Source organism: Sporobolomyces salmoneus, assembly GCF_050403485.1.
Source record: "Sporobolomyces salmoneus JCM6883 DNA, S_salmoneus_JCM6883_v1_ctg56, whole genome shotgun sequence".
In the NCBI taxonomy this organism is placed as follows: domain Eukaryota; kingdom Fungi; phylum Basidiomycota; class Microbotryomycetes; order Sporidiobolales; family Sporidiobolaceae; genus Sporobolomyces; species Sporobolomyces salmoneus.
The window spans coordinates 78,560-103,250 of NW_027481107.1; the positions used below are offsets into that span (position 1 = coordinate 78,560).

Below are 24,691 nucleotides of genomic sequence, written 5' to 3' on the forward strand. Positions count from 1 at the left end.
TCGATCGGAAGAAAAGACGGAGCTCGTTTGGTCACGTGAGAATTGCGACTGTTTGCTTAGTATTCACATGCTCTGCTATACGATGACTCGAGTAGTAAGGAATAACACTAGCTATTCAGTCTTTCTTGCCGAGTAATGATTCGAGGAATGCTTTGTTCGTAGGTTCTCGACCCAAGAAAGCGACTAACGAATCCATCTCATCCCTGTACGAGGTAACGCAGTCCAATCGACTCAGTCAGAGAACCATCCGAGGTAGAGACGAAAAGATAAGAGTAAGAACTGACCGAGATCCACCAGGTTTGAGGATTTCTCTACGATAAGACATTCCAGCTTCCGCGTTCATCGGATCGGAAGCGAATTTCGTCGCGAACATGTCTGCCGAGTAGACCTGTGGAGGAAGATCGTCAAGTTGGATTCGTGTTGCCTTCTCGCTTCCTCGCTCTCTCGCGCTCGGAAAGGTGTGCTCACTTGAGAGCTCAAGTACCCGTAGTAGCCCGACGAATAGCCTCCCGCGATATGCGCAAACCCACTCTGACCACCGACCAACTCATCGCCTTCCTCCACCTCGACTAAACTGACCTCCTGCCTCAATTCGTTCCATAATTTCGTTTGACCTTCAGGCGACAAGTCCCATTGCGAAGTATGGAGTTTCATATCGTAGAGACCGAAGAAGAGTTGTCGGAGGTTGAAGAGTCCTTGGTTGAGAGATCGAGATTTTAGGAGTGGAGAAACGAGAGAAGAGGGGAGAGATTCGGAGGGACGGAGGTAGTGAGAAGAGAGAGCGGAGAGGACGGAGGGCTCCCAGCACCTGTGAGCGACAGTGCCTGAGTCAGAGAGAGAAGAAAGAGAAGGGATGGAGAGAGAAGAGAAGAGAGTTTACCAGTTTTCGAGCATCTGCGAGGGAGCTTCGACAAAGTCTCGAGCAACGGAAGTGCCGTGGAACCTGGAGAATTGGGTTTCGGAGAGAAGGCCGTGGAAACCGTGACTACGATCGAGCGCAAATTGGTCAATTTTCGTTTCTGCGACGACACGATAGCGAGATCTTGAAGAGCAACAGTGAGGAGAGAGAGGAGCGAAATGCTCACCCTGCCTCGTGAAGGAACGTCACGACATCTTGATGCTTCATCAATGCGGGTCGAGATGGAGTAGGTTTAGCCAAGTTTGCGACCATACTACCGACAAGAAAAAAACAACGAATCAGTTCGAAGGTCAAACGAGTAGACGTACAGGAACAAGAAGAGGGAGGAAGAGAATGGATGAGGGTCGAGAACTATCGGCGGACGAAGGACGCAGGAAACGAAGGAAAGGAAGAAAAGAGCGAAAGACTCACGCTACGACCGGATATTGACGTTTTCCATCCTTGTCAGTCCAACCCGGAATCAAGCCCCATACTGCGGCGTGACCGTACCTAGCAGCAGTACGCGATCGACAATTAGTGCCGAGCTCGAGGAGAAAAGCAGAAGGAGCGGAGTAAGAGCGAGAGAGGAAGAAGAATTTACTTGTTGTTTCGAGGGAAGAGATCGAGTGTGATATAGCCCTACACGAGACAGTATGGCGATGGAGAAACGTCAATCGCCTGCTCCACGGACGGGCTCGACAAAACGAGAGCTGCGCGAAAGAATGTGTTTTGACTCACCTTGAATGCATTCTCTTTCCCAACTTGTCCGTTTTCCCAGACCGCAAACATTTCTACATCTGTCCATTACCCATCACTTAGTATTGCTCGTCTCGAATCCGAGTGAAAGGGAACGAACCTTCATGATAAGTTTCCCCTTCCTCTTTCGGTACCTTGACCAACTCGATACCAAGGAGGTCCTTGTAAAGGTCGAGTACGGCCGGTACGACATGGCTAACCGGGAAATACTCTTGAAGCAAATTTTCGTCCACCGAGAGTTCTTTCTCGAGTGATAGTCGATCGTAGTAGCGGTAATCCCATAGTCGCAAATGACTATCCCTTTCCTCGTTCCATCCCCACCCTCTCTCTTCGAATTCTTGCTTCTTGAGAGCGAGGAATTTCTCCTTTTCAGCCTGTCCGAGCGGGGTGAGTTTCTCCTTCAAATCTTCGAGGAACGACAAGACGCGATCAGGTGTCTTGTTCATGTTGACTTCGAGGACCCAGGCCGAATGAGATTCGTAGCCGAGGAGTTGAGCCGCTTCGTGGCGAAGTCGAACGATTTCGGAGAGAAGGGGAGCGTTTTGAATGGTTTTCGATTCGAAGCCTTGATTCGCACGTTTACGAGTGAGAGGGTTGATGGCTTGTTTGATGACGGGCGTGTAATCGGGAGTCTTGAAGGTCATCTTGTATTTCTCGACGCCGTCTTCAGTAACTTTCTCGTAGCCGGAAAGAACGTCCTCGGGGACTCCTTCGAGTTCCTATGACATGAGGTGGATAAGCTTCGGTGGACTAGGGCGAAGGGAGACTAGGAGTATAGAGCCGCAGAGAAATGAACTTACTTCGGCGGTAAAGAGGATGAATCCCTCTTCTTCATTACAGTTCTTTTGAAAGTCAATCTCTAGACCCATGATACGTTTCTTGAGCTATCTCGACGTATCAAAACATCGCATCGTCGTTCCTTTCTGAGTCAGCTACGTCGCTCTCCTGTCTCATCTCGAAGAAAGAAAGTTGTTGACACACCTTGAACAGCTCATCCCTCTTCTCCTCATCCAAACCCAGTCCATTCCTCTTCCTATCCAACACCATCCTCTTCATCAACTTCTCCTCCTCGTCGTTCAATTTGACCCCATTCTCCCTCGTGTGCTTTTCGGCATCTACAAGTGCTTGATACACATCGACCCTCATCAACGATTTCAGGTTCCATTCGTTGAGGTTCTTGTCGGCTGCGACTGAAGCTTCACGGAGAGGTTTAGAACCGGATGCGACGTATTGCATGAAGAGGGAGGGTTCGATTTCTCGATCCATTTCACCCATTCGGAGGGCGAGGGGTCGGATCACGGTTTCGAAGGTACGTTCGGAAGTGGGGAGGGAAACGATGGAGGAGAGGAGGGACTCGGAGGTCGAGATCGAGGAGGAGAGAGTGGAAGGAATCGATTCGGGAGTGATTGAAGTCCAGGCAGGCGGAGGGACCGGAGCCGGGACGTATTCGCGGGTAGACGTAGAAGAGGTCATGATGGATTGAAAGCGAGGGGTCGTAGTGAAGGTGCGTCGAAGAGAGGGGAGAGGAGAAGGAGGGAGAGAAGGGAGTGAGCGGGGAAGGGGAAAGCGGGTGAGTCGATCAGCTGAGCGTAAGAGAGCGGTAGTAGGCTTGATACTTCTGGTACTACTGATCCGAACGAGCATGGGTTGACGCGGAGGAGAAGCAGAAGGGGAGAGAAGTTCGCTGACTCCCTTCGCTTCGTCACCACCTCGACAAACTCGTCTGTACGACTCCGACACGCTCGACATTATCTCTACGGAACTACCGGAACCTCCGAACGCGAGACAGCTTGAACAGGTCCACGTCACGAAGTTCTCGAGTTTACATCTCTGAATCGCTGCTACACTCGCATTATCGACCGGACCACCCTCTGAGGACGTCTAGACAGTACAAATCAGCTGTGATCAGCTACATCCTCCCCGCCGACTCGATCGCTGCCCTATCCCCGACCGAATCCCATCTTTCGGCTCCACCTCCCCTCTCCGCCTCTTTCCTGTCTCCCCGTTCACGAAGTGTAGGCGATGATTCGATTCATCCTCGTACAAGTACGTCTTCCCTCCCTTCCGTTTCCTCCCGCTTTCTCTCGCTGATCTTAGACTTTCCCTCCCTTTCTGTCTGCCTCTTTCCCTCTTCTCGCACACGCTGCTCCAGAATCGTCAAGGTAAAACCCGCCTATCAAAATTCTACGTCCCCTATGAAGACGACGAGAAGATCCGGATCCGAGGGGAGGTACATCGGTTAATCGCGCCGAGGGATCAGAAATATCAATCGAATTTCGTCGAGGTTCGTCAAGGTTCTCTCCTATCCTTCCTTATCATCTTCCGTGCAAGAATGAAACGGGACTGACGATGGGATAGGCCTCGAGGAATTGTAGTTCCGGAATCATAAAATCGTGTATCGAAGATACGCAGGGTTGTTCTTCAGTTTCTGCGTCGATGCGAACGATAACGAGTTGATTTGGTTGGAGGCTATACATTTGTTCGTTGAAGTACTCGGTAAGCTCTCCCCTCATTCCCTTCCATCTCCTCCCGTCCTCCCCGCTCCTTCTTTCTCTCGATTCGCGGCGAATGAACGGAACATAAGCTAGGATGTCTGACTCTAACCTCGTGCTGCTTCCACAGATGCATTCTTCTCGAATGTCTGCGAGTTAGACCTCGTATTCAATTTCTACAAGGTCTATGCGATTCTGGACGAGGTGTTCTTGGCGGGAGAAATCGAGGAGACTAGTAAACAGGTTATTTTGGAGAGATTGGAGTATTTGGAACGATTGGATTGAGCGGACGCATCTGGGAAGATCGTGTGGACGGTTGGACGGAGACAGGATGAGGGGAGATCAAGAGGGAGAAGAGGTTCGTCGTTTGTTTGGTTCAGCTCTTTGTCAGTGTCAGTCGTTACTCTCGATCAGTTGTAGAATGTAACAGTATCTCTCGAACTCTCTGCACTGGGCAGACGTCACAGACAGAGAGCCGCGAATCTCGGGATAGATTGATGCGAATCGATGCTTTTGCGAATTTTCACTTCTTGGAACTAACTAAGGCACTACCTTCTATTTTCTTGATTCGTTGACGAGTTCTATTTACCAGGCCAACTCTTTACCGTCCCAGTCTAGGAATTTCCCGTTGTCCTCCTTTGTGACTCTGAGGAAGATGTTTTTCGTAGCTGATTCGGTAGCTTCGTCGGTCTCGAGATCTCCGTTGACGTTACCGTTCATATCGGTCTTGACATATCTACATATTGCGGACGGGAGATCGAGCGACAGAAGGAAGAGGGAAAGGGTACGGAGAAGAGGGGAGGGAAACGAAAACGTCGATTCGAGTCAGCTCCTCTGAGACGGCGAGCTCTGGTCCCGAGGAGAGGAAGTCAGACAGGGTTATCGGAAACTTACCCGGGGTGGAAAGCTACAGCCGAGACGGAACGAGGCTCGAGGTGAGCTTTGAATCGCAATTAGCGAGACAGACGAAAAAGTGACGAGACTCACGAATCACGGTGAATACATCATCGGCCAATTCCTTCGCAAGTTTCGTCGTATACATGTTAACCGCACCTTTCGAAATCGCATCTACGGAACGCACTCGCGATCACTCTCGTCAGCTCTGAAACCTATTCTAAACGAAGAGAAGCTCGAAGGCGAAGAGGACTCACAAGCCGCAGCGTAGGGAGCCTGAGCTAACGGCGAATCAACTCCGATCCTTCCGACGATCGAAGAAGTGACGAAGATTTGTTTCTTCGAACCTTTTCGTAAGAAGGGAAGGAAAGCGTTGACTGTGTTGATGACGCCATACAAGTTTGCCGAGAGACAGTAAGTCAAATCTTCCTCGTCACTATCGCAGTGGGTCAAAGGCGTCAGTGACGGGACAGGAAGATGGGAAGAGAGTGAGAAAACGAGCAACTGAGAAGCGGTTTTCATTCCTCCTCCGAGAACTCCTGCGTTCGCTAGTAAGGCGTCTAGAACTCCGTCCATGAGGAAACCTGACGATTCGAGTGTGCGAGCTGCTTCCTGTCGATACACAACAACTCTGCATCAGTCTGACGAGAACGAACGGTTAGAGATACGAAGAGAGAGCGAAACTGACCTGAGTAGATTTTGGATCAGTTACATCGCACCTCAGAACGTACACGCGGTCTTTGCCAAACTCTGAGACGGCGGCATCGAGTTGCGAAGCGTTCGAGGGGTCGCGAACAGCAGCGATGACACGGATGGAAGGGGAAGAGATAAGGAGTTGACGAAGGTAGCCAAGGCCGAGGGAGCGGGATGACCCAGTGATGAGGTAGGTCGTAGTCGACATTGCTGGAGTGAGTAGGGAGGAGGGAGAGAGGAGGAGAAAGGAGAGTTAGTCAGCTTTCGGACTCTTCGGAGACGAGAGTGGAAACATCACGTGAGGATGAGGTATACTTCCGCTCTCCCACGTCTCCTTCGCCCTTCTGCACCCATCTGCACCCCCGGCGACCAGCACAGAGAAGCCAGGGCGCCTAGGGAAGCTTACATCAGCGATTCGAAGCCGACAATCTACCCAAGGTCGCTCTTCTCCTTCTCACCCTTCCCTTCGGCAAACGATCAGCACGACAACACAGACCGGTTTCGATCTTCTCGTAGCTTGTTGAGCCAATTCGCTATGCGAGCCGACTTCCCTCGGCGGCCGGGTAAGCTGTAACGAATCGATGACGCAGAAGCGGAAGGACGGGAGCAAGAGGTCGAGGCGCAGAGGAGAACCTGAGTGATAGGTCGGCAGAGGTACGAAACGCAAACCCACGAGAAGAGCTCAGAAGCTGTCTCAAAGGCGAAGGTCGAGGGTTGTTTGAGTGAGGAAGAGTTGGTTCGGTCAGTCGCCTCCAGGTGACGGCTAAGTTGAGCATGTCGAAACGGCTGATGAAAAGCTCGAAGCGTACGAGAGACGGCGCTCAAAATGGATCAATCGCATCAAGGAGCTTTAATTCAGCTTCGTTTTCGCAACTGTGAGTTTTCCTTTTTCAGTCTGCTCATCGCCTTCGAAGCGTTACTGACTACATACGAGAAGGCTCTGTTTACTAACAGTAGACAGGCAACCTCGAATCCCCGCCAGTATTGGACAAAAGTTCTCCTCTTCGTCGATACTTCTCGTCGTGGTCTTCCTCCTGACGGCCTCCGTCGCCGTCGACGGCTGTCGCTGCCCTATCGCCGTCGTCTGCTCTCGCTGCTCCGATTTTCTCGTAGACACACGCTCTTGAACATCCAAGCTATCGTTTCATCTCTCGCTTCGTTCCGGCCACCTTTCGTAAATCACATTCGATTCCCCGTTCTAAACTGTTCTGATCCGCGCGTCTCTTCCTCGCTTCCACGCACGGAAGGACTCATACGATCTTCTGGATTCTTGACCGACATTCGCAGCCCAAATTTCAGCTGCTAGTCTAACCCCTAAATCCCGACACGCTTTCAGGGCTTCAAGCTTCAGCGCGGAAACTCTTTCTTCGTATAGGTCCAACAATTGATCGGTGTTCTTTTCGAAGAGAACTGCTCTGAGGTTGGCGTCGACTGAGGAGAGGGGCAGGTGATGCGAATCAGGACCCGAGGAGACGGGCGGCAAGCGGTAAAGAGGGGAAAACGCACGTTTATTCAAGATTTGATCGTACTGTGTCCTCGACGCAAGCTCCTCATCGGAGAGCGAACCTGCAGGGAGATTAAAGGAACAAGGGACCGAGGTCAGGCGATGTTCGGATGAGGCGAGAGGAGGAGGAATTCTCTCGTACCAGGCATTTCAGGGCGGAAGATGAAGGAGGGAAGGAGAAGAGAAAGAGAGACGGAGTCAGAGTCAGAGTCGGCCAAGATCGAGAACTTTTAGAGATCCGAGCGACGACTGAGGTTCGAGAGTCGCGCGATCCAAACTCGCTGTAGCCCACTTTCACCTTTCATAGGGCTCGACGAGGTGACGATGGTCAGAGTGGGCTCTTCGACGCTACGATCTTCGGAACGAGACGAGGTAAGCTCGAACCAAAGTCGTCAATCTGAGTCAATCGCCGACAGCGACTTTTCATCGCTCTAGTGACTGCTCTCGATCTCGTAAGTGGAGGGTCTCTTTGCGGCTTGCATCAATGAGACTAACTAGAGTCGCCTTGCCAACGTTGCAAAATATTACGGATACCATTGACTCAAGAAGCGAATGGGTTCGTTACGAGATCCCGTCCCGACCTCAAGGTCCTCTGTCCGAGTTCCCAGCAATAAAACTGTTGAAAGGATCCGATATCTTGACGGTGAAGGTGAAAACTCCAAACTTTCGAAGCGAGATCCCCTTCGAGACCTATCGCCTCACAACTTGCCATGAAGAATGCTCGGTGTCCGGTTGGTTGGTTTCCGGGAGGTGACCTCTGTAGATGATAAAACAAACCCTGTAGTGGTTCTTGGGCTGGTTGATACAGTGACGGAAGAGGAGTCAGAGGAGAATGAACACTCGCGAGGAGAAAACCCAGAATTTAAGACTCACTGACACTGATGATTCTCTCGTAGTCGTGTCGCTTCTTAATCCACTCCACGAACGCGGGATAATCTCCGAACTCACGTCGCGGGCTGTTGAAATCCCGAACATCTTCGACGGCATCACGTCTGAATCCCACCCTGGTATCCGTCCGTCGTTCCCACATACCCGAGCGACACTCGTCATCCCGAGCAGCGTACACCATCCTCTGAGTGATCTGATTGCGGGAGGAGGAGACCGAGAGTTGCGTCGAGTCGAGGTTGTTGGAGGAGCGATAATTCAGTCAATCTGACGGCGAGGGCGCGAAGGACACAGGTCGAGCTTGCACGAGTGCCGTTCCTCATTCAACGCCTACTTGGGTAGGCGGCAAGGCGAGTCGGGGGGAAGAGGGAGTGTCGAATTGATGAAAAGTTGAGTGTTTCTGGCAAGCTTGCTGGAATCGTGGAGCGGTAGAGGAGGGGCGTAGAGGATGATCGAGCGAACAGTATCGCCATGATCGAAATAGAGTGGCTGGGCGTCGAGAGCGAGAGAGAGCGAACTTGGGGAATCGTTTCTCTCCTCCTTCCGCTTCACTCGATATCTTCGACCAACACCTGAACAGCTAGAAGTAATCTCACATCCGATCTCAACATTCATAGCGGCCAAGAATCTCGATCCGAGATATTATCGCTGCCGACTCGCTCGATCTCTTTTCGACCTCTTTCGACTTTTCGGACCAGCAACTCGACGGGGAGAGGTAGAATGGAAACAAAAGGCTCAGACCAACAATCGAGCGCCAGTCGCCGTGGCTCGCTTGGCTCGCCGTGAGTGAAGGGAAGCGGAATTTGATCGAGGAGGAGAAGAGGTCTCACTCATCACACGGCGCTGCGACCGGAAGATCTATCGACTCGTGCTTCTTCTCGAAAGCTTCCGAACGTGCGAGCGAACTGGCCCCGTCGAAGAATTGGCGACTTCGAATCGCTTCGTCGAAGTGAGCTTTCCTCCCCTCTCTACCTCGTGCTCGATCCGGCTTCGCAGCGTTACTGACTCCGATCCCGACAGCTCTACGCTCGTCATTAGAAGACAACATTGAGTCAACACCAGTCTCGCGTCAATCCTGCTCCTTGCTCCTCAATATTCTCGTTTCCATCCCTTTCTCGACTCCTCAATCCAGCGACGCCAATACTCGGCTGCTCCGATTGGATCTTCATCTTCGAGACTCACACGTCTCTTGCTTCATCTCTTGCTCCATCTCTCGCTACTCTCGCTTCGGTCCCGACGGTTTCGCAAACCTGTTTTGGTTATTCCTCGCTCGACTTACGAATCCGTACCTCTTCGACCGCCCTACATTGTGATTGATCTTGCGCTCTCGAAGTGACTCCACCCAACAGTTCTCGAAGAAACGCTCACAGGCGCCCGGAGGGGAAGAACCGAGGTTTGGCTCAAGTGAAATGAACCCTCGTCTCGCTTCGGAATCGGGCTTCTCTGTTCGTGAGATCTCAGCCGTCGACGTCTCATGTAAGGTCCAATCTGTCCTCGCGAATAGATAGATCAAAACGGTGCTACGGGCTCATCAAATTACAGCTCGATGCTCAATAACCTCGACTAATCTTAGCTCGGGCAGCTTGGTCTACGAGTTCCCAGTGGTAGAACCTAAGGTACGGCACTACAGCTCGTAGTTGAATCATAGTCGACCAGATCAGGTTGGGAAGATTGCCAGTGAAGTTCTCACGCTGGCAGATACGGAGGAATTGTTCTTGGCGTTCTTCAATTTGATTAGCCCGTGCAAGTCCCGGCTGTCCGTGTAGTAAAATGCGAGCAGCGTAGCTCAAAAGCTCGCGAGCTGCGTCTGTGTCGAGAACGAGGAGGAGCGAGGAGGAGTGAGGGTCAGCAAATAAGACGCCTGAAGACACGAAACGAAACGAAACGAAACGAGAAACTTACGGTCTCCGACGATTCGCTCATAGCTTCGTTTCCTCTCTATCCATTCCAAGAAGCTGGCATAGCCTCCGTGACGTTGTCTCGGGGCGAGGTAATCCCAAACGTTTCCGACAGAATCACCGTTCGCGAATCCGTGCTTCATTGCTTGTTTGATAACATCCTCCCTCATGTTTTCCGCCCGTTCGTTCATCGCTTCTTGGTCCGGTGCCACTGCCAGAACTTGGCCGTAGAATGGCGGGACTGAATCGCAACAACAAAAGCTGGGTCAGATCAAACGTTCTTTTTCTCGCGAACCTCGAAGCGAGCACTCACAGACGATATCCCTAAGCCAACCGTAGTCTTGCTCTTCGGGGCTCAGTAATTGATTGTCCTGCTCCGTGTCGGATAGTGAACGTTGATCTGTGCGGAAAAGCATTTGATCAATGAGCGAAGAACATGCAGAGCCATTGAATACATTTGAACGCGACTCACCATCACGATTACGATGATGTGCCGACATCCTTGACGAGCAGCAAGAGTGAGGAAGGAAAGAGAGCAAGAAAGAGGGCTTTGGCTTGGTTTTCACGTTGGATCCCCTTTTTTTCGCCGTCCGGAGAAAATCCTTGGACGAGGTCCCAGCTTTTCCCTACACAAACTGTTTCGACAACGGTGATTGAGTGTGCTTCGCCACGATGATCCAGCATCTTGCACAGTTCGTCTTCAGGTCGCTCGGGAGTCAGAACATTCCCATTTGAAACCTCGATTGTTGTGATTGCGCAGAAAATTGAGCCCATTGACAAGCTATGTCAGAGAGGAGAGAGACTCACCGTGATAAGATCGAGACGATCGACGCCATCGGGAGAAAACAAGCGACAGGAAAGAAAGGAAGGGAAGCAACGATTTCCAACGGCGAAAGGGAGGAGCGAGCAATGCTTGCGAGAAAAGTTCAATTGCGAGACACACAGACAGAGAAGGGAAGAGAATTGAAAAGGTCCATTCGTAGATTGGAGGGAAAACATCAAAGGAAGAGCGAGAGAATGGTGAAAACGAAAACGAAAACGAAAACAAACGAGAATGGAGGAGATCTACTCCTCTCTCTCTCTTCCTCCCTTCTTCTAGCCACATGACACGACCACAGAGGAGACGATTGAATGACGAGTCGAGAACTCGGTCGAGTGACGTGACGCCTAGAAAGAAGATCCTTCAGCGGGTTGAGGTAATTTTCGATTCGTTGGTGAAGCCATGTCCCTGTACGAAAAAGCGACGCCTCCACTTAGTACAGGCGGGGGGACTACGTGACTAGAGTAGAATGTGACTGACCTTCTGAGTTCTACGAGGATAGTCTCGAGCGTATAAGAATGTTTCCAATTCGACAAAATCGGTAATCGATTCCTATCAATCTGCGCTCGTCTCCTTCTGCATCAGTTTCCTCTCCTTCTTCCATCTCGAGAGAGAGAAAAGAAAGTAGATGCTGACTTTGCCGGTGGATTGATTCACGCAAGGCAAGTTGATTCGGGTCAAGAACGTAATCTCTGGAGGTGAATCCGGACACTTCGGTCCACAGAAAATCGATAACGAGTAAATTCGATTCTCGTGAACCGTCTAAATCGTCCTCATCCCATCCCATCCCATCCTTTGTTGTCAGCTCCCCTCCGCGAGAAAGAGAGGGAAGAGAGAGAGGAGAGACTTACATGACCAGGTCCAATAATCGTCCCATTCCAACGTTCCATACTCATCTCTTCCCCATCTTGTAATCCATAACTACACGTTCCATCCCCGATGCCTTTCTCACCTTTTTCGAGTTCTTCGAGGAGTCGGAAGGAACGAGGTACTACACGAGACGAGGCGATGACACGCGATGAACGGAGAGACTGGGTGTTAGCGAGCGCTGGCCGGACGGGAGGAGGAGGGAGAGAGTACCTTTAGCCATTATGACTGCGTTTGAGTGAGTGAGAGGTGAAAGGGAGAGAGGAGAGAGAGTCGACGTTGATCTCGATCTCTTCACATCTCCACGACTCGCCTACCCGAACCGGCACGAACACAGACTACACGATCCACCGCTGAGTACGCCACAAGGCTCAGTGTCTGTCTAGCCAGAGTAGCCCGCGCGCTCACTCCCCGCATCTAATTAAATTCGGATCCGCTTCCTCTCGACTCCTTGGGGCGCTGAAGAAACTGTACGCATTGCAAGGTGAGTGGGACAGTGCCAACTACGCGCGGAACGAGAGGCGTGTAGCTGGGCAGTTGGAGGGAGACAGGGACTCGTTCGCGTCATTCAATCAACCGCTCGTTCGACCTCTCGCAGCTCGATCGTTACTTCAGAAGTTGGACTAGGGAGTACTGCAAGTGCTGAAGAGCGGCATGAGAGAGAATCCAGGCGAGAAGAGGCCACAGAATCGAACAACAAATTCCTATTGCAGTTTCACTGACTCTCCCTTCCTCCTTCTCTCCTCTCTGCTCAGATACGGTAGACCATGTCCTCCCCCTCTTCTTCCTCCCTCGACCCGTTCCCACCGCGACCTCAACCCCGACCGACGCAGGACTCTTACCTCCTCGACCCGTCTCACCCTCACTCTCACTCTCACTCTCAATCGCATTTCCACTCATCTCCCGATTCGAATCAAGCTCAATTATCATCCCCTTCCTCATCATACACTGCTCCCTCCCTCGCCTCGTCTTCAGAGTACCTCCCGCCTCTGTCGTCTTCCTCGCAAACGAATACGAATCAACACGATCTCCCCCAGATCCCTCTGGTTTCACCAGATCTAGCAGCAACAACAGCCGGAGCAGCTTCTTCGAATACTTCTTCTTTCGTTACTTCTCCTCAATCGGATCAATTCTCGACGTCGAATCACTCGTTCGAGTACTCGATTGAGTTTTCGACGGCTCCTCCTCAAGCTTCAACTTCTACTTCGAACGGAGGGAACTATGGAGTTGGGAATGGAACTGGAGGAAATGGGATCGGAATCGGAATCGCTCCTCCTCGAACCTCCTCCTCAAGTAATCAATCTCACGGAGGAGGAGGTTATTTACCTTCTACACCAGGGGACGAATACTCCTCCTCTCTCCCTTCACCAGCACCAGCACCTCCACCTTTACATCAACAACAGCAGAGTATGAATACGGCGAATGCGGTACCGGTTGAATTCGATGAAGGAGTTTTACGAGCTCTCTGCGATTCAGACGTACGTCGCTTCTCATCCCCATCTCCCTTCGCGTGTCCACCTCGCGCATGGACTGATGAGCGATCGACTGCGACGAACAGTGTGGATTACCGTTACTCCTTGATCGGTTGAAACAATCAATGACTTCTTGTCGTGTTCGTCCCAGTTCTCTCTCTCCCTTTCTCCCTTCTCCTCCCGCCTCCCGCCTACCTTCTCTCTCGTCTCCCTGTATCGACTCGAAACTGACTCGAGGAGATTCCACTGAGAGAAAATAGGAGACTTCGACATTCCTGAAAAAGAGAGCTCAAATCGAAGAAGAATACGCTAGGAGTATGTCGAAACTAGTAAAGAGTAGCGTAGAGAGTTATGGATTGGGGGATGGGAAAGCTGGGTAAGCACTCCTCGTCCTCTCTCCCTTCTTCCTTCCTTTCTCTTCCCTTTTTTCCTCGTCTCTCCGTCGCCTCTCGTCTTCTCTCTCTCTCTCGCTCTCTCGCTCGCTCGCTCGTACTGACGATTCCAAGCTCGTTCGCCTCCGCAGATCGTTTGTTAATTCCTATCTCTCCCTCCTGAAAACACACGATCACCTCTCTTCGAACCGACTCAAATTCTCGACCCAACTATCCGAAATGTCCGAAGAACTTTCAACCTTGTCTCGAGAAATTGAGAAAGTTAGAAAGACGTCGAAGGAGATGGGGGGGAGATTGGAGAGGGGTTTGAATGAACAGGAGGGATTGGTCGAAAAGGTACGTAAATCACGCTCTCTCTCGTTCACCCACTCGCTCTCGAGAGGAGACGGGAAAGAGAAAGATGGAAGAACTGACGACGGAAAGATGGGACGAATTAGGCTAGAACACGATTCGATTCCGCCGCTGAAGAACTCGAACGACTCCTTCTGCTCAAATCCGGAGAATCACTCGCGACAACCGCGATCCCTCACGCTTCTCCTTCCTCCTCCTCTTCCTCCTCGTCTCATCCCTCGGGGTCATCCGGTTCGAAAGGGAGAAGTTTAATGAGTAAATTGAAGGGACCGAAGAATCCAGCTCAAGTCGCTAAACAGGAGGAGGAGATGAGGAGTAGGATGGGACAAGCGAGCGATAGCTACAGAGCTTCAGTTCAGGGGGCTCAGAGCGTTAAACAGGAATACTTTAACCTTCAATTACCGAAACTACTTCGAGTACGTTCTCTCCTCTCCCTTCTCTCTTTCGTTGTTGAGAGTCGAACTGATGATGAGGGGAGAACTGAGTAGACATTGAAGGAGAGCTCGGATGAGATTGATCTCGGAACTCAGTACCACCTATCTCGTTACGCTTATTTGTTCGAATCTTTACTCGTTACCGACGGACTCACGATCTCTCCGGTTTCAAGCGAAGACGGTACATTTCTCCCTTCTCGTTCTCCCCCCTTTCCCTTCCGCTCTCTTCCCTCCGCTCTGTTCTCTTTTCTTTTTTGAGTTCCGACTGACTGACCTCGACGAGTGTGAATGCGATGAGTAGGTCCAGGAGTGAAAACCGTGATAGAATCAATCGATACTCGGGAAGATTTCAAATCCTATATGCAACAATACGTCCTCAACTGGCAAATCTCGGGTCAAAAAGGTCCGAAACGAGATGGAGCTACTCCTGGTATCGCCTCTTCTAATGATTCTACTTACGTAAGCTCTCTGACTCTCTCTCTCTCTCGCCGCTCTCCGTCGTTGGGTGCTCGTAAGCTAACTCCGATTCGCTTTTTTCTAGGTTTCTCGCCCTCCCCTCTCTCCCCGTTCCTCCTTCTCCCAAACCCCCTCCTCCTCACTCCCACCTCCGACATCGAATCCTACGTTCGGCGTCGATCTAGGGGATCAAATGCTACGAGATTCGGTCGAAGTTCCTCGGATTCTCGAAAAATGTTGTGAAGCGATCGAGAGAGAAGGATTGGAAAGTATGGGGATTTATCGATTGAGTGGGACTACTTCGAGGGTGCAGAGACTCAAGGCTTCTCTAGATCGAGGTACGTCCCTCATTCCTCTTCTTCTCGAATACGAAACGAGAGAGGGAAAACTGACGAAATTTGAAATGGGAGGAACAGATCTCGAGGGAACGGATCTCCTAAGTGAGGAGAATTTAAGTGATATAAACGATATAGCAGCAGTCTTGAAACTCTGGTTCAGGGAATTACCGGAACCTTTATTGACTTGGGAATTGTATCATCAATTCATTGACGTTGCCAGTACGTCTTTCTCTCTCTTCTCTCTCTTCCTTCTCTCTCTCGCCTCCTTCCGAAAACTGACAACGTGGGGGAGTGATATGTAGAGATAGAGAACGATCGCTTACGCCATATCCGCCTACACGAACGAGTCAACGAGTTACCCGATCCGAATTACGCAACGCTCAAATATCTAATGGGTCATCTCGACAAGTAAACTATCTCCTCCTCTCCCTTCTCCCTTCTCTGACTTCGTACTGACTCCGACTCTGAGATAACGAACGACAACAGAGTCGCACAACAAGAAAGTTCGAATCAAATGTCCGTCTCGAACCTCGCGATAGTATTCGGTCCGAACCTCTTATCCCCTCCTCCTCCTCATCTCGCTCATCATTTCCCGCCACCTCCTCCACCTCAACCATCCCAATCATCTGCCTCCTCGACGACGACAAATGGAACGACAACAGAAGGAGGAGGAGGGAATTTGGCGGATACTCAATGGAAATGTAAATGCGTCGAAACGATTTTGGCGCATTACAAAGAAATTTTCGTCGAATAGACGACAGACGGACACTCTTACTTGAGGGGGAGGGAAGGAGGAGGGAAGGGATGCGGGTTCATTCCTGAGATTTCGATGAGGTTTTGGAAAAGACGAATAAGTTTACTTTTTTCTTTTGCTTTGGATGTAGAGAGTTTTGACGACGACGTGAATAGAGACATCCACTCTCGTTTGGCTTCTTCTTCACTCGACGTGCTCGTCTTTGCGAATCGTTCCATCAAACGAGAGATAATTTCTCGCTCTTTTTTCGGTTTCGTTTAGCGTGGTGTCGCTTCGCCCGCTCGTTTGCTATGAACCTCTCTTATGATATACACGCTTTCCCATCGAACAGACGAGAGAAGTTTCCAGATTACGGCAACCAAAGAGATTGTTGAATGACGACCTCAGCTCTTTCTCTCACTGTCCTACCAATCACTCGCGCCCGATGTCTCCGCCCCCGACACCCCCGAGCACGATAGATCCACATCGAGCGATACTCTCGAATTCCCCAGCTTTGCATTCGCTCAAACGACCCCAGTTGGTCAGGCTTTGTAAACAATTCAAGTTGAAAGCTAACGGAAAGGTAAGTCTCGCTCTCCCTCTTTTCTCTAGGGGTACCTGAGAGCTGACTAGTGGTCGGACGGTGGATTGAGTAGAACGGGGAGTTAGTGGAGAGATTGAAAGGATACGGCAAAGACCTCCTCCTCCTCTCCGAACAACAAACAACAGAGACAGTGGGAGAGGGACAGGGAGGAGAGGGACAGGAGATGTCGTGGGATTTAGTCAGTCCTGGAAGTGCGCCTAATCAGAGTGCTTTGATCGAGTTTGGGCTAGGAGGAGGGGGGAATCGTCAGTCAACTTTCCCTCTCCGCCCTCTTCTCTGCTACGGAGGAAGATGGAGCTGATTCGGATGATGCAAGAGTAGATGAGTCTCCAAGTAAGAACGGGTTATCGAAATCTAGTTCGAATACTTCATTAGCTTCGACGATTCGATCTGCCGGAACTGCAGTCTTCCGAAAGTACTCGCATTCCTCCTCCAAAACCACCTCCAGCTCGAACTCGAACTCGACCACGACGAGGGTTTACCCGGATCTAAGGGAAGCTTTCGCTCGATACCCTTCCACCTCACCTCAGAAACCGCAGGACGAGGACGAAAACGAGAAGACGGTGGAATTGGAGGAATTCGATCATAGTATTGAAGGAGCTATCCGCAGAGTAACGACCCACACGACTGTCGATACTTCCTTCAAGCCCGACTACGACGACGACGACGACGAAGAGATGGGGATGGAGGAGGTACCGAAAATTCCGGAAAAGTTCATTTTCGGTTCACCTCAAGCTCATTCGACGACGCAGGTGAAAGGATTCAACTTTGAGATGAAGATGTCCGGGTCGTTACTCGATCTTTCGACTACGACTACCTCCTCGGCGGCGACGGCTGAAACTGGAGCGAAAGAAGAAGCCAGATCGTCGAATTCGATTCTTCTCTTCGATGAATTGAATCGAAGAGCTCTCGAGTCACGACTTGACGCTGAAAGAGTCGGGATCAGACTCGCCCCTTCAATAGAGAGTATGAGGAAGGGAGAGGAGAAAGAGAAGAAAGGGATGGAGAGAGTATTCGAAGGGAAACATAAAAGAGTTTTCGACAAGTTGAGCTCTTCTCCCCTCCTCGTTCATCCGCTTTCTATTCGAGCTGATGAGTCGTGGGTGATTCCGCAACGTAGGATGGACTCGATTACGAATCATTACTCGACGAAACGACTTCACCCCCAAACGTCTTCTTCGAGAATCGCCTCCTCCTCGTCTTCTCGCGCTCTCAACGCCTCCTCATCGACCTCAGAACGTCCTATAAAACGTATCAAACCCTCGACCTCTACGAAACAACTCGTTTCAGCCCTCCGAGATTCCGGTTGGACTTCCTCCTCGACCCCGTCTCGCAAAACCTCGGGAGAAGAGAAATTGTCGTTAAAGGAATCGATCCGAACCGCATCGTCGTCGCTATCGAGTAGACGAGCAGGAGGAGGAGGAGGAGGGAAGGATGGATTGGAGAGATTGAGGGAAGAGAGGGAGGAAAGGAAGAGGAAATTGGAATTAGCGAAAGCTAGACGAAAGAGTAATGCTGCTGCTGTTGCTGCGGGTGGTGGTGGTGGGACTCCGGCGGGAAAGAGGAGGAGACCTGTTCCAGTCGTTGGACGTGAGTTCTCTTTTTAGTCTGGGTCTTTCTGACGCGAAACGAGACAAAGATTGATGTTTTTTTTTTTTTTCGTTACTTTGACGATGATAGCGAAACCGACTGGATCGGTTTCTTCTACCGCTTCTTCGTTCCTTAAATCTACGTTCAAACGATTCACTACGACGACTGCACCTCCCCCCTCAAACTTCGCTTCTTCTTCCTTCACATCGAGTTCGCAACCGCAAACGCAAGGAATTCCTCGATTCGCGATTCCCACGGCTTCGTCTTCTTCGAGAGCTATCGCTTCTCTCGCTACCTCCTCTTCGAATCTGAGTCGAACGATCAATACTTCACCTGGAAAGAATGTGAACGATAGAGGGAAGAAGAAATTTGATTTGCAGGAAAGTTTGAAGAGACCGATGAAATGGAGGACTCATCTTTCTTCCGGTTACGGTGAGCGTCTCCGTGTCTTCATCCTTCCTCGATCGTTTGGGTCGCTGATGAATTCTCCGAGACTACGCTCCCAGGTCCGTCATCGACGGGATCAGGAAAATTCGAACGAACGAATTCGACCAATTCTCTCCTTTCCCCTCCTGCTCCTCCACCTCAAGCTCTACCTCTCGCGAGGAAGTTTTCAGCTCGAGTCGCAAACCCTGCGCTCCTCTCTGCTACCCTCGACGCTCCTCCTCCTCTAGCCTCGTCTTCGTCGAACGAGAGGATTGTTTCGCATGAACTCGCTTCCCTTCCTCCAGCTCCAACTACTCCTTTCACCGCCCTCTCCACCGACTCTCACTTCCCCTCGTCGTCGATCAACTCTCACTCGAAAGCGAAGATGGGAAGTGTCGGAGGGAAGAAGATGGTTTCTACTTCATCGAGGAAACTGAGGGATTCGAAATTCGGAGGAGAAACGGGGAAAGGAGGAGGGAGAACGATTGAAGGGTTGGAATCGAAAGCGAGGAGAATCAGGGCAGTCAGGAAGACGACGACGGCTGGTAAAGGCGCGAGAGGTCGGGAGGAATAGAGCTATGAGGCGGAACGAGTTTGCGCGGTTGACTTCTCTCGCTTTTGAATGGACCTTTTTTATTGTTGATTGTATTCCTACTCTTCGCTTTCGCTATCGCATTGTATTACTTTTGTGGACTGTGAGAGGACATTGAGATCGTTCACTTTCGGGAACAGTTGATCGTGCGAGAAACGAGTCTGAAGCTCGAATCGCTTTTGACTTTCGCAGTTTCGCCGAGTCCTTCTCGTCGAGCTAGACAGCTTTCCTTTGTAGCACTTTTTAGCCCTAGGCGTCATTCTTTCTGCTCTTATCTGTCGCTTCTCCGGAGTCTCGTCGCGAAAAAAGTTCGCGCGTTCGAGCGAGCGAGAACAGGTGACGAAAAGCTCGAGTTGAACTTGCTCAAGCGCAGAGGTGAGTCGAGTTCGATCAGATCGATATGCAGCGTTTGCGAGAGCGAAGAGAGTCGGTAGCGTAGACTCGATTTCGAACAAACTTCGGTTCATTCGCAAAACTCGAACGAAACTGTTTCTCTCTTGCGATCTCTCGAAAGATTCACAACAATAATCTTGAATCTGTCGTCGACACGAGTCACTACACTACTCAATTCCTCGCTCCCTTCTTCCCCTTCCCTCCACTTCCGCCTGCATTTCCCGCTGCTCCAACCACTTTTTTCTCGCTCCTCGCTCCTCTCGTATCCGGTACGCTCTCCACCTCCTTCCCCTCTACCTCGTCTACCTCCACGATCGAATGACTCATTTCTTCCCTCTCGATCCAAACTGGTCGTTTCGAAACTTCGAGAATCGTGTAGTTTTCGAAAACCCTCTTCGTCGTCGTCGAATTCGTCGAAACGTTCTCAACGGACGTTGAAGAACGGATCCCATCGTCCGTAGGATCAGTCCAAGGGATCATCCCATCGTCGTCTTCCTCGTCATCGGATTCTTCCTCCTCCTCCGTTTCGTTCGAAACTCGTACGTTCTCCTTTTTCGCAGACGAAGGTTTCTTTTTCTTCGTTTCGACTTTGACTTTCCCTTTCCCATCCAACCTCAACACTTTCCCTCCTCCACCTCCTACTGCCGAGTTCGCTCTTATCGATTCAGCCCCGAAATTCCGACCGTTCAAACTGATTCCAGTTTCGTATGATCTTTGAATCCTTTCTTGAAATGATCCCCCTCCTCCTAATGCTACGGCATACCCAGCGTATCCACCACCACTCAACCCACCACCTGACTGAGGTGCGTAATCGGAAGTAGCAGAACCGAGTTCGGGGAATTTTATTCGACGTCTCTCGAGTTCCTCCTCTCGTTTCTTTCGTTCGAACCGTTCTTTTTCTCGGGAGATGAGGGACTCGCGTTGATGAGTTAGATCGGAGCTGTATGTGGAGGTGAGAGAGGTAGGGAGGAGAGGGGAATGCGAGCAAGAAGGACAGGGTGAAATGGGAGAGTTGAGGGAGCAGAGAACGAGACTGCAGGAAGGGCAGAGGGGGACGAAGGGGGATAGAGGGTGTTGTCGAGCTGTTGTGGAGAGACGAGGCCGTCAGAGAGAATTGAGGAAAGGAGGGAGAAGGGGAGAGAAAACGAACCGGAACAGAAACATGAAGAAGAAGATTTCGATTTCGAGGAAGTGAAACTTTTCAGGGAACGATCGATCTCGTGCAATTGTGACAGTGCTGAAGGGGAGAATTCGACGATATCGATACCCGCGATTTGCTTCGACTTTCCTTTCGTCGTCGTCGTCGATGTCGACGAAGAAGGAGTCGATTTCGTTTGAACGGGAATACTCGCCGATTGCGAGGTCGGAACTCTCGAAGAACCCGCTGTCGAGCTCGTCCTCGAGTTACTGCTACTCTTCCCACCCCATCCCGCAGCGTCATCTCCCTCGTTCTTTCGATAAATTTTCCCATTCCCTCCATTGAAAGCTTTCTGTAAAACTTCCTTTCGTTTCTCTTCCTGATAGATCCGACTCGTTGAGGTCGGAGGTAGAGGTGATGCGGATCGTGATTGACTGGGAGTTGCCCAGCGGGAAGAAGGTTTCGAAGTAGCTTGAGTCGATTGAGAGGAGGAATTCGAAGGGAATCGGAGCGAGAGGTAAGATGCTATGAATTCTTGACTTGCTTTTCCCGGGGCTAGTAGCGTCTATTCGTGATGTATTCCCTAACTTGTCAGCTCCATTAGAGGCAGAGACAAGTGAAGGAGAGATCGAACGAACGAGGAGGTAATTCTTGATCTCTTGAGCTGAAGTGATCGTTGAGAGATGAGGCAGGATCTGTTCAGAGACCGTTTGCTCATCTATCGCGAGCGCAGAGGGAGCGAGTCAGTCGGGAGAGAAGGGAGAGAGAAGAGAGATTGATGAAGTCAGAGGAACGTACCGAGTCCGATCAGGGGGGCTAGTTGCGAGGCTAGGGAGGGAGCCATATCGCTGTACTATGTGCTGAGAGCGGGAGTCGATCGTCAAAGTCGGGGGTCGTAGAAGGAGAGTCATCGACTCGATTCTCTCGCGAAATGACATCGTTCTCTCTCCAACTCGAATCGAAGAGAAGATAGTGAGAACGACTGAATGCTTTTTTCACGGTATCAAGACTAGCGAGACGAACTGAACAAAAGAACGAAAACCAAAAAAATTGCGAGTAGAATTCTCCGAAGTCTTTTTTGTACGATGCAAAACTTCTCCCCTCTTTCTCTCTCTCTCCTTTCCTCCCACTTGCTCGAGCAGCTCCACCTAATCCCATACGAGCGAACCATCACTAGTCGGATCCAACCCTTGATGCAAGTTCCCATTGACCGCTTTCGGAGCGGAAGTAGGTTCTGAACCGAAATAATTCTGACTCGCAGGTTTGGGTCTTTTCGCCAATGCCGCTTCTTGTGCCCTGTCCCGAAGTACTCATTGTCATCAGCTCCGATTTCGAGAAAGGAGAAGATAGAGAAGGAGAGCATGACGGACCTAGCACGGTTCAAAGCGTCTCGATGAGCTTTCAATCGTCGTTCTTGTTCTTCTTCCTTTTCGCGTTTACACGCATCTTCTTTCGCCTTTTTGAGGGCGTTCTCTCGTTGTTTCTTGGTGAGTGCTGCGGAAGGAGCGGCGAGTCCAGGGATCGATTTCGAAGGTTGAGAGGAGAGATTCGACGAAAGGGAAGGGGTAGAGGGTCGAGAGGGTTCTAGAGGAAACGTCGAGAGAATGTCATTCCGAGGTGAATGAGAAGATTCGGGAATGAGGGAAGCGGAGACGTACTCTTTGAAACGACGGATTCCCATTCTCCTTCATCCTGATCAAACGATTCCGCCTTTTCCCATCCATCTTCCGCTCCTCCTCTCGGAACAATCGAGGGATCCGCTCCAATATCTCCTCCAACAATCTTCATTACTCGTGCCGGAGGTTGTTCAGGTTCCAACTCGTAATCCCTCATATCATCTTTCTTCTTCTCCTTCTCCTTCTCCGTCGATGGAGCAGGTTGAGAGGGAGGTGTCTTGTTCCCTCCTTTCTTCTTGTTCTTTTTACTCTTTCCTCCTCCTCCTCCTACAGTCGAAGTCGCTTCTTGTACGAGAGGTTTCACGTTCTCGACTTGTTCTTGAACTTTCTCGGAGACCTCTTTCGCGACTTTTTGAACTTGTTCTACTCCCTTTTGTACCGTTTCATTCTCCTTGACCGCTTTCACTCCAGCTTGAGCGGTCTGTTGAGCTTGTTCAAGAGTCGAGGAAGCGACGTGTTCGACTTTCTCCAACACTTGTCCGGGAGTCGTTCCGTTGAGGGTGGCGACGTTCGAACGCTTCTTCTTGTTCTTGCTGGAAGAGGATTTCGAGGAGGAGGAAGTTGAAGCGGGTACGGGAGAGGAGGGAGAGGAAGAGGACGAGATTTGTTTAGAACCGATGAAGGCGACTCCTCCGATTACGGCGGCCGCGACGGCGATCTCGGCGAGAGTCGTGTAACTTATCGTGATTGATCCACTTGACATGGTTTGAATCGAGGTGGATGAGTGAGGAGAAGAGAGAGAGAGCGGTCGCGTGTTCGAGAAGAGTTTCCGAGACACCACCCTTTACCTCCTCTTCGATGGACCTGCGGACGAGCTTGCTGAGAATATGGAAGAGTCTCTGACCGTACTTGCAGCTCAAATAGCTTACCTCTGTTTGATGACGATTCTTCTCCACTCTTTCCCCTCTCTCTCCCTCTCTTTCCTTCCGCTCATTCACTGTCAATACGACAATGCCCTCTACCTATCTCATCACCGGTTCCTCCCGTTCTCTCGGTCTCGGCTACACCCGTGAACTCCTCGAAGCAGGTCATCGAGTCGTCGCAGCCGTTCGAAACCCCGACAAAGCCGAACAACTCGATTCCCTCAAGCAAAGACATGGGGACAAGCTTTATTTGGTCAAGTGCGATGTGACCGACGTTCAATCGACTAAGGTGAGTCTCGCTTCGAGGAGGAAGAGAGGGGAGTTGCTGACGTGAGCTCTGGGCCTTTTCGGTTGAATGAGCGAATATTAGGATGCAGCGGAAACGTTGGAGAAGTCAGGATTCTTATCTGAAGGTGGTCTTGATGCCGTTCTCGCAAATGCTGGTGTTCTCGGTGGAGGTTGGAACAAATCTTCGGAATTGTTCGTTTGCCTCTCTTCTCTTTCCCTTCTCTTGCTAATTTGTTCGCTTGAGTGTAGTTCTGAGGAAGATCTCTCATACAACTTGAAGACGAACCTTTACGGAGTGATCAATACCGTTAATGCGTTCCTACCCCTGTTGAAAAAGGGACAAGGGAAACAAATTTTTGTTACTTCTTCGGTTTTGGGATCGATCGGAGGACCTTATGGTGGGATGCCTGCTGCCAGTGCTTGTACGTCACTCTTCCTCCTTCTTCTTCTTGAGTGATGAGCTGGCGGAGACTGATGAGAATGGAAAATGCGGGAGAATAGATGCGATCTCGAAAGCAGCGGTTAATATGTATACTGTCAAACTCGCGACCGAGTTGGCTGATGAGGGATTCACTGTCGTTCGTGAGTCACACTCTTTCTGCTTTTTCCAAAGAAACTGCGTCTGACGAAATCGTTCGTTTTCGATCTCTTTTTCCGTCGCAGCTTTCCACCCTGGGTAAGTTTCCCGGTCCTTTCACTCTCTCGATCGACAACGGTCTCCAAAAGACCTTCGTGCGAGCTCTGAGCCAAAGAGAATGTAAATGCTGACTCCTTTCACCGCTCCTTTCATTTCTCTCGCCCGCAATCCCATTCCCTCTCGTTCCTTTTCTCTCTTCTTCTCGCCATTGAACTCCTCCTCTTCTCTTCCCGCCTTCAATCGTCATTATCTGTAGCTACGTCAAGACGGACATGAATTCCGACGGAGGAGGAGAACTTGAACCGGAAGAAGCGTGTCGATTAGCTACGAAGAACGTTTTCCTCGCTGCGACGAAGAAGGATAATGGGAGGTTTATGGTCTATGATGGGTCGGAGATGCCTTGGTAAATCTCGAGTGATTTTAGAGAGGTCTTCCAGCTGAGGACGGAGGGGAGAAAGAAGAAACCGAAGAGAAACAGAAAATTCCGTAGAAAGTGATCATTCATTAGGGTTTAGGGTTAGGGTTAGGGTTAGGGTTAGGGTTAGGGTTAGGGTTAGGGTTAGGGTTAGGGTTAGGGTTAGGGTTAGGGTTAGGGTTAGGG

General features: G+C 50.6%; 10 protein-coding genes across 10 annotated transcripts; 4 read left to right on the top strand and 6 right to left on the bottom strand.

Moving 5' to 3' along the window:
- Positions 1-115: 115 nt before the first annotated feature.
- Positions 116-3,127, bottom strand: PRD1 (metalloendopeptidase; the record flags this gene model as incomplete). The annotated part of the gene is made up of 11 exons (XM_076634303.1): positions 116-203; positions 285-388; positions 469-808; positions 881-985; positions 1,086-1,172; positions 1,331-1,408; positions 1,500-1,537; positions 1,637-1,695; positions 1,755-2,373; positions 2,455-2,538; positions 2,636-3,127. The coding sequence occupies 11 exons, from the start codon at positions 3,125-3,127 to the stop codon at positions 116-118; spliced, it is 2,094 nt and encodes a 697-aa protein (XP_076485736.1).
- Positions 3,128-3,676: 549 nt separating this feature from the next.
- APS2 (Aps2p) lies at positions 3,677-4,431 on the top strand (the record flags this gene model as incomplete). Its single annotated transcript, XM_076634304.1, has 4 exons — positions 3,677-3,700; positions 3,807-3,938; positions 4,030-4,150; positions 4,277-4,431. 4 exons carry the CDS (start codon positions 3,677-3,679, stop codon positions 4,429-4,431), a joined length of 432 nt encoding a protein of 143 aa, XP_076485737.1.
- A 300-nt stretch (positions 4,432-4,731) lies between these two features.
- On the bottom strand, positions 4,732-5,941 carry JCM6883_003320 (uncharacterized protein; the record flags this gene model as incomplete). The annotated part of the gene is made up of 6 exons (XM_076634305.1): positions 4,732-4,882; positions 5,041-5,053; positions 5,134-5,214; positions 5,298-5,476; positions 5,546-5,652; positions 5,729-5,941. 6 exons carry the CDS (start codon positions 5,939-5,941, stop codon positions 4,732-4,734), a joined length of 744 nt encoding a protein of 247 aa, XP_076485738.1.
- A 3,731-nt stretch (positions 5,942-9,672) lies between these two features.
- JCM6883_003321 (uncharacterized protein) lies at positions 9,673-10,520 on the bottom strand (the record flags this gene model as incomplete). The annotated part of the gene is made up of 4 exons (XM_076634306.1): positions 9,673-9,929; positions 10,025-10,261; positions 10,334-10,420; positions 10,493-10,520. 4 exons carry the CDS (start codon positions 10,518-10,520, stop codon positions 9,673-9,675), a joined length of 609 nt encoding a protein of 202 aa, XP_076485739.1.
- Positions 10,521-11,187: 667 nt separating this feature from the next.
- On the bottom strand, positions 11,188-11,930 carry MMS2 (E2 ubiquitin-conjugating protein MMS2; the record flags this gene model as incomplete). The annotated part of the gene is made up of 5 exons (XM_076634307.1): positions 11,188-11,248; positions 11,321-11,400; positions 11,477-11,602; positions 11,692-11,831; positions 11,921-11,930. 5 exons carry the CDS (start codon positions 11,928-11,930, stop codon positions 11,188-11,190), a joined length of 417 nt encoding a protein of 138 aa, XP_076485740.1.
- A 544-nt stretch (positions 11,931-12,474) lies between these two features.
- JCM6883_003323 (uncharacterized protein) lies at positions 12,475-15,904 on the top strand (the record flags this gene model as incomplete). Its single annotated transcript, XM_076634308.1, has 11 exons — positions 12,475-13,185; positions 13,266-13,319; positions 13,440-13,555; positions 13,703-13,907; positions 14,009-14,338; positions 14,411-14,537; positions 14,658-14,815; positions 14,898-15,150; positions 15,229-15,369; positions 15,453-15,558; positions 15,637-15,904. 11 exons carry the CDS (start codon positions 12,475-12,477, stop codon positions 15,902-15,904), a joined length of 2,469 nt encoding a protein of 822 aa, XP_076485741.1.
- A 424-nt stretch (positions 15,905-16,328) lies between these two features.
- JCM6883_003324 (SAP domain-containing protein) lies at positions 16,329-19,077 on the top strand (the record flags this gene model as incomplete). The annotated part of the gene is made up of 5 exons (XM_076634309.1): positions 16,329-16,466; positions 16,540-16,665; positions 16,718-18,077; positions 18,168-18,509; positions 18,584-19,077. 5 exons carry the CDS (start codon positions 16,329-16,331, stop codon positions 19,075-19,077), a joined length of 2,460 nt encoding a protein of 819 aa, XP_076485742.1.
- Positions 19,078-19,659: 582 nt separating this feature from the next.
- JCM6883_003325 (C2HC5-type zinc finger protein) lies at positions 19,660-21,470 on the bottom strand (the record flags this gene model as incomplete). Its single annotated transcript, XM_076634310.1, has 4 exons — positions 19,660-20,570; positions 20,639-21,191; positions 21,265-21,344; positions 21,425-21,470. The coding sequence occupies 4 exons, from the start codon at positions 21,468-21,470 to the stop codon at positions 19,660-19,662; spliced, it is 1,590 nt and encodes a 529-aa protein (XP_076485743.1).
- A 304-nt stretch (positions 21,471-21,774) lies between these two features.
- JCM6883_003326 (uncharacterized protein) lies at positions 21,775-23,005 on the bottom strand (the record flags this gene model as incomplete). The annotated part of the gene is made up of 3 exons (XM_076634311.1): positions 21,775-21,922; positions 21,997-22,210; positions 22,285-23,005. 3 exons carry the CDS (start codon positions 23,003-23,005, stop codon positions 21,775-21,777), a joined length of 1,083 nt encoding a protein of 360 aa, XP_076485744.1.
- Positions 23,006-23,253: 248 nt separating this feature from the next.
- On the top strand, positions 23,254-24,497 carry JCM6883_003327 (SDR family oxidoreductase; the record flags this gene model as incomplete). Its single annotated transcript, XM_076634312.1, has 6 exons — positions 23,254-23,454; positions 23,536-23,645; positions 23,703-23,875; positions 23,955-24,035; positions 24,117-24,129; positions 24,347-24,497. 6 exons carry the CDS (start codon positions 23,254-23,256, stop codon positions 24,495-24,497), a joined length of 729 nt encoding a protein of 242 aa, XP_076485745.1.
- Positions 24,498-24,691: the final 194 nt, after the last annotated feature.